The sequence below is a fragment of the Clinocottus analis genome, unplaced genomic scaffold, assembly GCF_023055335.1.
Source record: "Clinocottus analis isolate CAN_PGR_092001 unplaced genomic scaffold, fCliAna1.0.p SCAF_13, whole genome shotgun sequence".
Taxonomy (NCBI): Eukaryota; Metazoa; Chordata; class Actinopteri; order Perciformes; family Cottidae; genus Clinocottus; species Clinocottus analis.
The window spans coordinates 5,412,643-5,425,033 of NW_027175854.1; the positions used below are offsets into that span (position 1 = coordinate 5,412,643).

Sequence of the window (12,391 nt, forward strand, 5' to 3'; positions counted from 1 at the left end):
ATATTTACATTTCTGTTTATACTGAGATTGTGCTGTGTATCAACATGTTCCCATATTCACATCATCTGGTGCTCTTCAACATATATTTATTTCTTGCACTTTAGTTTGTATTTCAGATACATATTTTTTATATATCAATGTTCCCGAGGCTTGTTGATCTCCATGCTTGGTTAATTTATGATGATTGTATGACATGTTTCCTCACGCTTGAAGTTTTGAAGTTATACTATTCTACTGTGTAAGGTTTTTACAATGCAGTTGCTGAATACAGATATGATATTCATATCAATTCATGGATAAATCCATCTTATCTCATCATAATACAAAGGCCTGACTTACATGAGAGTAGTTTATATAATGTTGTGTTAATCCCATTGTAGACAGACGTATTGCTTGGTTATAGTGAATAATACAAAAGATAAGGAATTAAAAAAAGACAATGCATACTGGAACACAATTGTCGCAGGCTCCAGCTGGTATTTCATTGTGCCCAATACTTTTTTAATCAACATTTAAGTGAACATAAGTACAGATCAGAGCAGGATATTAAAGTCCTAGGATCAGGATCAGGGCCAGATTCATTACCAGATACCATTCATTTTAAAAAAAAACTGTTCCTTTAACAGAGCAGCTGTTTAGGTATATAAATATTGAAAGTAACTTAATAAAACATTAGCGACATGCTATCCACTGTTGAGCGAGCCACAGCTGTTTGATGTTTTCTTGATTCCTGAACTTTCTCTCTCTGGAAGCCTGGTCTGTCAGATTGGCATTGTGGTGCAGAACAAAGAAACCAGCGAGCAAGCCATCATTATCACTTCAGGGACCCAGAATACCCATTTCCCCAAACACGCTACAAAAACACAGACCGAAAAACAAAAATATAATCAAAGATGAAATAAGCAACAACAAAAAATCCACAGGGTAGAAGTGGTGTATTAACAGCTGCAGCCCCGTCTCTACTTCACCACAAGGATTTCTAATGATCAACTGCATGCATCTGAAGATGCCGCGACTCCTTCCCTTAATAGACTATAAGTTGTTTCACTGGCTGCATCAATGTGACATTCTCTCAAGCCTCTGCCATCTAGTTGAATTGTTTACAATTCTAGACGGAGCTCGGTCAAAGGCGTCTTGATGTGTCCTTGGGCAAGACACTTAAACCCAAACACCTTATATGAATGGATGTGAATGGTTCGTTAGTCCTAAAGGGCCCGTGTCACATTGTGTGGTACACCCTGCCATCGGTGTATGAATGGGTGTGAATGGGTGAACGATGACAGGTAGTCTTAAAGTGCTCTGATTGGCTGGAAGACTAGAAACGCGCTATACAAGTACAAGTCCATTTACCACCGATGCTCTTGTCTTTATCTTTACCAAGAGCAGCGTTTCAACGTCAGCTGAATAAAGTAAACAATACCACATTCAAACCTGTTTTAATTGCACCGCTCTCACCCATAAATCACATTGACACACAAACACACACATATGCACAAACACACACATACACACAGAGGATAATTCTTCTCAGTTTATCTACACCCACCCGATGACAAATAAGCACGCAGTATGCCAATGAGAATCGGACCGGCCGGTGTACGTATGCGAACAATAGGGACTTGGAGGTCTTGCAAACCTTTTTACCTTTTTGTACCTTGACCTGGACACCGATTGCTGCCAAAAAAAAATCTGGCTTCAATTAATGAACTGAGCAACAATGCTTCATTTTGATGTGTCTTGGAAACAGAGAGCAGAAAATAAATTGGTTCTGTGAATTCAAAAAGGAGGGACATTTTTGACAACCGTCTTTGTTAATATTTAACATAAAGCTGTGAGATAAAGAATAAAACCATAATAAACCTGAGGGTCCTTGAACATTTTCTTTCTTTCCTTGAGTAGACCAGCATAAGTCCATCGACTCTCAATTGGATGAAGAAGGTCTTTCATTTTTAACTGCTTGAATATGGAGCCGTTTTCCACTTTCCCAGCAGAAGTTATAGGTGGACAGACTGCATTTACGGTATGCCACAAAGTGTATGATCTCTCTATAATCGATGTAAGAAGTGGGCAGAGACTATACAGTTTCTACTCTTTTTCTTGCGCACCGACACTTCTCACAAGTTTCAAGTACCCTCCTGGGTGATTCTTAAAGGCGATTCATAAAGGCACAGAGCAGTGTTTTGGCACCGCGCCTCAAAAGCTGTATGATTTTACAATTGAATGTTAAGACAAAGGCTGTGAGGCTTTAACCTGCAGCCAAAACACACCAATATGTGAATAAGGGCATTCTTCCCACCTCAAGCCCTGCTTATAATGAATATATGATGCCCAACTGTTACATATTTAGTTGAGTGTATTCAGCTCATGCCTAATAATCTTGGTGAATATGCAGAAAGGATTACTTTCCGAGCAAAAGTTGCAGGGGGAGATACATTCTTGCTAGCTCTGTCCTATGCCTGGTAGGACAAATACCCTTATCCTTTGGTAATATGTAATGTGCTATTTATGTAAATTAAATTATTATCATGATTATTCCTATGATTATTATTATTTACCCTTCTTAAAGTTGTAATTTGTAAGATCTGGCCTCATGTTCCAAAGCAATGGGGTCTCATATATATATATATATATATATATATATATATATATATATATATATATATATATATATATATATATATATATATATATACATATATTTTAGTCTTCTTGTTCTTATCTCAAAACTCTCCAAAAGGCTTCATTTGCAGATTAAAATCACAACTGAATTTTAGTTGTGTGTCTTTCCTCACCTTTTCCACCACTGTAGAGTGTGCACGTCTGGATAATGTAATGAGTGTAAAGATGAAGGGCAACTGTCAGATGGAAGGTTGAGAGGTGACATCAGGAGTGTAATTGGTGATGCTCGCTCCAATCTGCAAGGAAAGAGATGAAGAGGAGAAAGAAAGGAGTAAAGGTCATGTTGAGGATTGTTGGCATCGCAACGGTATAGGGAAGTTGTGAATAGGATCACTAGTAATGTATAGGCGGAGGGGATGTGTCAGTGGAGATGTTTTGTAATGGTTACAGGGGTCTGTTCCATTATACATGACAGCAGCTGTCAGATAGTTAGTTAATGCGGATCCAGATCCAGAGATCCTCATGTCTACAAGGCGATACCTGGCAGTTCATTGCCAAAGACAGGCCCAAGTCTAAGAGGGTTCAGGAGAGAAAGGCAGGTGAAGAAGTTTGGAGAGCTTCAGTTGCAGGGAGACAATTCTCAATGGGGCCCAGTGGGCTGTTTGTGGTCGGCTGCGATAAGAAAGTCCACTGAGTCGTTTCTTAAAGGTTCGGAGATTTTGGAAAGGAATGAAAGCAGCAACACCAAGCCGGGGCTTCAGAAAAAAGCATTAATTTCTTGTGACGGTGAGAAGTGAATGATTACAGATGTTTGGTTGCAGCCTGATGTCAGGGAGGAGTTGACGGAAGTTGGCAGAAAATGGGACAGTTAGTGATGGCCTGGAGGAGTAAAGAGGGGTTGAAGGAAGGTCCGGGGGCAAGTGCTCTCCCTGTTGGAGGAAGACAAGCTGGAGACGGGAGAGAAAAATCTGAGCAACAGCTGTAACTGTGAGATACACAATAGTTAGGAGAATGACAACAGGGCCAGCGGCTCAATAATAGTCGTCAACAGAAGCTGACAAAATTGATCTGAGTTACTTACATTCTCAGCTTCAACCAAGTCTTTTGAATGCTGCAGGAATTCCAGTTGACATTAAGGCCTAAGGCCCTTAGAGAATGTGTAAAATATATCACGTATACTGAAGTTTATTTGTGTAGACACTTCATAAACAATATAAAAAAGTAAGAAAAAGGGAAAACAATAGAACAACATAATGAAACCTTTTTCAAGGAAATGAATGCATTAAGAATAGAGAAATGAAGGATCAAGACAGCTGGTACTGTAGACTGCGTACGATGCTGTTAAATCCCCTCCCCCCTTCCCCTCCTCCTTTGTGCTGCAGTCAATAGCATAACATCTTGTACATTTTTCTGGTTTCCTTCCCTGTGATTGAAGATGAGTATTTTTTTTTGGGGGGGGGGGGGCAAAGACAATGACATTTTAATGGCTGAATTTTATTGCTGAAGAAGTCAATAAATTCATTGCATATGTCCGTGATAAGCTGTTCATATGCAAGGAAGGCCTGCTACGTCCTAAATGTTTTACGGGTTGATGATTCAACCCCAGCAAATACAATGCCGATATTGACGTTCTCATTGTTGCAATTGAACTTGTTTAGAAGGTCATTGACAGAGGGCAACGTGAGGGTATGAAAAGATAGCTTCCATGAAGAGTGCACCAGTATCCTCACCGAGGTACCACTTTTTAACAGCTGCTGATCTTGTGTGGACTTTAGGAGGAAAAGACAAATCAGGTAAAACACAAAATTGATCAAGATCAGCTGCAACGACATTAGAAAGGCTTTGGGCTGGATCAATAAAATACAAATGCACAAGCAAGCATCCTTAGACAAGGTTGCAACTCCTTCTGCTCTTCTTTCTCCTCTGATTACGTCTGTTAAATTTAAATTAGGAAGGCCTGGTTTAATAAGAGCGGTTGCACTGCCACTTTCATCGAACCAGGTTTCTGTTAGAAAGACAAAATCAAGTTGAAACGTAGTGATCCGATAGTTGATTAAAAATGATGTTTGTTAGAGCCCTAACATTAAGCAGGGCCAGTGTTAGATTATTTTTGACAGGGTTGTGGACAGATGGTACTTGATGAGGATATCATGGTTGGTGAATTTGCAGTGTGAGTTGGCTGTGTCTCATTCACTCCATAACTTGGGGCACGGACCCTTGTCCTTGTGGGCATCTTCTCCCTCCTCTGCGCCTGGCAGATTTGCTTTGTGTTGATATAATTGGCAGTGTTTAGAGATGCGGCACTGCAACTCAGTGCTATCCAATTGCATCCCATCCAGTTCCTTTATCCGTGATCTCAGCGTGTCAAAGAGAACCCGAAGAGGGGAGGTAGGGGAGATGAGGCAAACATTTGGTGACCTCGCTGGCCTCATCAGTCTAACCAGCACAGACAGGAGAGAGCTGTTTTCTCGTTCCGCCGTCTTCATTATCGTCTAGGTCGGTGTCAGAGAACGTGCTTGTTTGGCGCTGAAGTAAACGACATGGCAGAGCTGCCTTTTATCGGGTGAGGCAGGGAAGAGGGAAGGTTTGGAGGGACTGGCTTTCAGCATGTTGACGTCGTGGCTGTGTGGAATTTTGTCTTTGTGGCAATGAGGCGGCTGTAAGTGAGGTTATGTCATCTTAGGTCTCGATGGGTGTCACAGGCTGAACCAATAATAATCCATCATTACTTGAAGTCGTGGAGTTAAGTTGAGGCCGGCTGTCCTAACTAGATACATACACCCCCAGAACAGATCAAAGTTATCAACATTGTAGATACGTTTCAGATCACAGGTTTGGCTGAGCCATGTGTTCGATGATAAAAGTCTGCCAAACCTGTTATCCTTCTGTTGACCATTGGCAGCGGTCCACAATTAAACAACTGGGCTTCCAGTTTGCCAAGGCCTTTAAACTGTTAAATGAAACGATTGTCCTCTGCATTGACTTCCACATGTAGAATAATGGCATTCATTTTGGGGTGTTGAAATATCTTTTTTTCCCCCCATATGTCACAGACCATAGCACCTTAGAAGCAGTATGTTTCGCCTGGCGGCTAATATATCTGCTAGCAGCTGCTCTCACAACCAAATGTCCCTTCTAGATTGCCCTTTCAGAACGGGAGCATGTCTAGGATTGTGTGGAAAACAACTTTTTAGGGCTCTGGTAAACTTGCATGGAACCTTTTTCAACATCTTATGATACAAAACTGTTACTCAGGTATTACTGTATGGTGCTTAATGATGGTCATAACAAGTATTATACGATACTTAACTTCATTCCTGCGTCTACTGGCAACAGCATCTGTTTATAGTTGTATATTTATTCAACATATCACTGATTTTTAGACTCTTTACTCCCACAGATGGAATCTGAGATGACAACTTAAAGATTGTTTTTGCTTTTAATAGTTTTTTTGTAAATAAGTACACATGTGGCTAAACTTATTTAGCAGATACAACTATTTTATTTATTTATTTTTATCTAGCCACAGTGTAGAGTACAGCAAACTAATTAATGATTTCCAGTATGTATAATTTCCAAAACTGGAATTACAAACTTGCAGGTATTAAACATTTTTGTAAAATTGTCATTGTCAATTGTTATGGCCAAAAAGGTGCTTCGTGGGGTCACAGTGACTTTGACGCCCCACTCCATTCTTGAGATATGACGTTCATGAGAATGAACCGAACAGACAAACATACTTACTTACCATTCACTGTGCTACGACCCATGGTTCATGGACTGCCGTCCTAAAGCCTGGAGTCCACCATTTACACCGTTGCCATCTTGATTTTTGGCTGTCGCCATTTTATTTTTTGCGACCAGAAGTGACACAAGAGGGTGGTGTACAACAAAACGCTGCACAACACATATGAAGGTGACCAGGAGAAGAATTCAACAGCCAGACCAATGACTCACACAGCAGCATGATGGAGAAGAGTCACCTTCAGTTTTAATTAGTCCAGCAGCCAATTTTAAAACATAGATAGAAAAGGATGTACTTCACTAATACCGACATATTAAGTCAAAAAAGTGAAGAGGTCAGAGTTTGGGCTTTCACTTCACATTTTGTCCACTCACTGGCGTGACACTTTACTGGAATCCAAAATGTCACACAGTAGTTTAAGAAATTAACTATGTTTTCTGATCTCCACCTGGGCCTTACAAACTGTAAAGTGGACGGATTTTATTGTACATTATATATGAAGGGGATTGATCCTTACATTATCTATGTGATTGTCTGTTGATTCTCTTGATGGTGATCACTGTTTTTCAGTTGAATGTGACTACTGCCTTTTTGGATTTGTAATACCAGGATTTTAAGGAGTGTAAAAAGTCTGCTCTATGTGAAGTATGCAACTAAATAAAAGGGGACCGCATGAACAATAACATTAACATAAGGAGGGTTAAAATGTACGGGCTAACAGAAATTCTTAACCCAATATCAACATACTGAAACCAACCCAAAGCTCAGCTCCAGGATGAATGAATGTAATAATATTAAACAGACACGTCTCCAGAGGTATTGGTATTAGTTATCTACACACTGTCATTTCAGGTACCAGATCAGACACACATGCCTCCTCTTAATAACATCATGCATGGATCTGGTTTCTGAAGACAAAGCAAAAACTAAGCTACAAAAAACTAAAGCGAAACCAAACAGCACTTTACAAAATGTTACTATACATATAATACCTCCAAATCAAACTATACAACAATACAAAATTGCTTTTAACTCTTCTCTCCTAGAATCTATATTTGCTGACATATGGTACAGAGCATACAGAAACTTTTATAAAAAGCAACAAAGCGCCAAAAAGTACAACAAATACAACAATAAAATGATGAATTAATAAAGAAAATGTAAAACAAAGTAGATGGCGCATTTAAAAGGAAACTAAACCTCAATTAGAGACAAACAACATACAATAAAGTTAAGCAACAATATCAAGTTCACATTTTCCCTTCATACCTATGCTGTGGTGTCTTGGCAAATTATGTCTTGTTGTGGTCCGTTGCCTAACACTCTCCGGGTAATGGGAATAACAGAGGCTGAACAGACTATCCTGTTGTTACGGTGAGAAGCAGTTCATCTGCAGTCCCAGTCTGTTTTCTGCACACCCTTTTTTCATTTCCCCCCTCCAACCCTCATTCCCTCCTTGTTCTGAAGGCATTCAGGTGAGTTTCTCTTTAGTTCATTGACAATACCCAGCACCTCCTACGCAGTGTTCTTAATTGCATTCTCATTAAGCTTTTCCATGTAGTGCCTAAGATCTTGTGAGTCCCCGAGCTCGATGTCCGGACATACCCATTTTATCTCACTGGTCTGCACTAGTGCTAATGGGCTGAGCACAGGACATCCATTACTGGACTTGACATTGGAAAAGGTGGTAAACTTCACCCTCTTTCTCTTAGTGGTTGGCGAGTTAAGGGACTCATTCCTGTGATCCCTGCCACTCGAACTACAGCCACCAACACCAATATTTCCACACTGAATGCCCCCGTTCAGCAACTGACTACCCTCCTCTAGGGCACCGCCCAGCTCCTCCGGCTGCTGTTGCTGCAGACATAGCCCCTCGTCTTGGCCCAGCCAAACCCAGTCGTGGGCATGGGGCATCGCCTCTGGGGCCTCCAGGGACAGATGCTTGCTACGGTACTTGTATGCATAAGAGATGCAGTTAATGAGAAAAACCAGGATGGCCAGGCAAAAGACTCCCAGCAGGGCATACATACCGATCTCCAGGTCTGTAAGGCCTCGTCGGGATGGTAACAAGTCGTCTTCAGTGCTGCGGCTACGAGGCAGCTCTGCCTGGCCTGGATATTCAGAGAATTCATTTGGGACCCTGGCCCCGCTATCCGCTGATAGACGGCCTCCATTAGGTCTCACTGGGACATGGCCCCTAATTGTAGTGGCTCCACGATTGATTAAGCCAGTTTCTACATCAGCGATAGACCCGCCATAATATGGAGGATCCGGACGTGTTCGGCGGTCTCCTGGTTGTCTGTATTGCTCCTCCGGCTGACCAAACCTTGTCTGTATGTTGGCCATTCCACTGGCTAAGATAGTGCGTCGTTTCCCCTTCTGGCACAACTCCGATGGGCTCATTTCAACACGCACAAGCAAACCCTGACCCTCCCCCTTGGCAACAACGATTGGCCATTTCCATGCTGCACTGCGCTGCACCTTCACCACCCGTTCATCCAAAGAGGTGGCTGTCAGGGTAAAATGGGCAGGGTTGTAGTTGTCTAGAGCAGTCATGGATCCATCACTGAACTGGAGCCAAGCACTGATAAGTGACTCCTAAGAAAATAAACAAACAGAAAGTGTTGTCATTACAACAGCAAAAATAACTGTGCCTCAGTAATCTGCACAATTTCAACTGATGCACAAGAATGACTGTATAATTAAAGAGAGGAACATGGCGGAAGCAAAAGTGAGCCTTAATTACGGTAAAAAGGCTCATAGAAACAATTGGATGTGAAACCATTATCCTGAAAGCCAAATATTCTTTTCTCTCCAAGGGAAGAGACAGAAGCCGTTTTCCATTTGAAATTCTAATTATGGGAATAACAGTGCTGTTCAGAGGTTGTATATGCAAATCAAAGAGATGGCTTCACTATATCAAGAGTGAATTAATTATAAAAGAAAAATTGCAAAAATACCATAGACTGAATATTAAATCGGATTCCGCCTTGAACTTGTAAGCCAAATACAATGAACAGTGCTAATACAGTTAAGACTATCCTCTTGTGGCAATTTTAAAGTATGATTAATAATGTATAAAGCAACAAGGTATTTGGAGACCGTGGATTAGTACCTGTTTGAGTGATTCGATAACTTCCTGTGTGGTTGCAGTGGCAACGATTGCCCTGTTGCTCCCTGGGCTGAGCTGCAGGGACAAAGAGAGTCCAGACACCAACTGCACCCCCAGCTCTGTCACGCTCACTTTATCATCTAGCACCCTGATGCTCCTCTCAGCTAGGACCGATGATGTCAGAGGGGACAGCACCTGAAACAAACAGAAACACTTGCAACTCACGTTGGTCCATTAGGATATAAGATGACTGTGAATGAAAAGAGAGGGGCTTTTTTTTTTTTTTTAGCAGCCACTGTCATTGAGTCCAAACATGCGCTCTAATTTGAGTTTTTAACAAGGACTGTCTTCTTCTAGTGGTCCACAAATAATGAAATATAACCTTGGTTCAGTTCTGTAAATTAAGTCTTTAAGAAAAACACAAACGGAACTAATATTAATTTATACAAACGCTCAAGAAAAACCTTCAAAAAACAAATCCCGGTTGGAAATATAAATGGGATTTATCGTTTGACGATGCTAATGTGCAGTTACAGTTATTCAAACAGTGGAATGACTTGGTGAGGGTTTGGAAAATATCTTGTTTTGGGTTAAAATGACTGCCTTGTTAAGGTTAGGAGACCTTCACAGTGATGTGATGAAACGTGTACGACAGTAAGCACTTTGTTAAGGTTAGGGTCATGGGTAAAAGAAACCAAGCCGACTCATAAGCAGTGGTGTAAAGTCTACTACTTACTCCATTACATGTATTTGACCATTTACCACCTACTTTGCAGATTAAATTATTAACACAAAACATAAATCTAATGAATTACTTATTATGGATTAAGACACCCAGCAGTGTGTAAAGTATACAAAAATTAATTCCACTTTACCTACAATATCTGAATACTTCTTCCAACGCGACTCATAATAACTGTACTCAGGCTTTACTAACATAAAAACGCCTCAATCTCACATGCAAACATAAACCCCGCCTCACTAATACATTCTCCGCCTCAGTGAGGTGCCAGAGGTGTAAGCGTGTAAATAGTTGTGATTATTGTTATGAGATGAGAATCCCTCCCATCCGCTCCAATTAGGGCTTCAGTCTCTCCTCCAGCCGCCCCCTCATGGCCGCATTTACCAGCCATAATCAACTGTCAGCACCTATCAGTGCTTCATTTGTACGGACCCCTTTCCCTGTTTTCCTCCCTTTGGTTTACCTCTTTTCAGTTTCCCATTTGCCTCCCACACAGTGAAACTGATACATCCTTGAATATTAGGCACAGTCTCGAATGGAAACGTGGGCATATGTTTTAACCTCACCTCTGAGATGAGTCCAAAGGTTAAACAGGCAGACTGGTGGTGACTTTCCCTCTAATTAATAGGCGTGCAAACTGATTGTCTAAAAGTGTTTTCACTTTTTATGAATAAAATAAGCAATGCCGCAAAGTATTCATTATAAAATGATTGGCTTCTGGGTCGCGAGATGTGAAATAAAATCAAGCTGGATTCAAAAGATGCTACATGCTTTGCTCACTAGGAATATAAACTACTGAAATCTCAGGAAGTGAACGGGTGCCAAAGAGTAAAGTTCAAGAAGTTGTGTATATCAGGAGAAGTTTCCCAACTTCATAAATAATCGTTCTCCTCTAAAGATGCCAGGAACTCCACAAGAAGCCGAGAGCATTTTTTGCATCCCTGAAATAGATCTCCCTAAACCAAACCAAGACGACACACGAACAAATGTCCAAGCTTTGTGCTGATCTCCGCTCAGAGATGTCAAGGCTCCTGTCCTTGATTCTGTGAAAGTAGTCAGACCCCCTATCCTCCCCTCTATCAGAGTCCTCCTTTGTTCAATTTTCAGAGCTGTCGTCTCTCTCTTCTCAAACCCGCTATAGAGAGATTGCAGGTTCTGCCTTTGGCGTACATTCATGGTCATGGGATTCCTCTACTAGTAATACCCAACACAACCCTTCCTCACGCCAGTCAACAGGTTTAAAGGTTTGCTTCATTCCACCAGAATTAAAGACCCCTTCTCGGCTTTCCTCTTTATATTCAGAGCTGTCTTCTCTCGTATTATTTCTCTCCAAATCTCAGAGGGCTTTCACTTCCTGACCCCACAAAATCCTGTTTGCACCAGTATCCAGCCTAATGCAACTGACAATGTTGCAAACAACCCGGCATTGGCCAAACCATGTCTCTCTGACTCATCATACTGAGACTTTTGCAAAGGTTTATAACAACAATATGTTTTGCATGCAAATAGTCTATTCATAATATGTATCCAAAAAAAAGTATGCATTCCCGACACCCAGTACATTAATGATCACATTACCAAGTCTACGGCCACTATGGAGTCGTTAAATGCCCCAGTGGCTTTTTGAAATCCTTGGCTTTCATTTAATTATAAAATCTAGGTCCTTCATTGTAATTCTGAACAGTTTGATCAAAAATATATCTCGAAAGATAAAGGCTTTAGAAAACTGGCGCTGTGTTACTGGTACTTGGATGATTGTAGCTTTCAAATGAACATAATGCTTTTCACAATGTCCATATCTGCTTGTACCTGCACGTGAACATACAACAGGCCGTCACTATTATTGAAACAAGTCCACATTTGCAGTATTACCATTCAACAATAAGGTTTTACTATAAGAGAGAAGGTAGACTCACAATATGATCAAGAGTTGAAGTAAATGATTGTAAACCGTTGGCTGCTTTAATGGTAGTACTCAATTATTTCCTTTAGGAAATGTCACACATCAGCTTGCTCTTATGAGACAAATGCAAATAATGCTGAATTCGTTCCGGAAAAACAAATGTAATAATATATAATATTGTTTTGTTCTTTTCATATCTCTTTTGTAATGTTTGAATAGTATAGGACCAAATATTGGAGAAAGCAAAATAAACATGTTCTCTTCTTACCC

The 12,391-nt window shown here is 40.8% G+C and overlaps 1 protein-coding gene across 1 annotated transcript in view; it reads right to left on the minus strand.

Moving 5' to 3' along the window:
* Positions 1-6,625: 6,625 nt before the first annotated feature.
* The window catches only part of si:dkey-112m2.1 (transmembrane protein 132C), a 124,116-nt gene continuing 118,350 nt past the window's right edge, over positions 6,626-12,391 (minus strand). Inside the window, exons 9-10 of the mRNA XM_068574828.1 lie at positions 9,480-9,671; positions 6,626-8,962 (exon numbers count right to left, since the gene is read on the minus strand). Of these exons, the coding sequence (XP_068430929.1) occupies positions 7,880-8,962; positions 9,480-9,671 (1,275 nt within the window). The 3' untranslated portion in view covers positions 6,626-7,879. The remainder of the gene's footprint in view (positions 8,963-9,479; positions 9,672-12,391) is intronic.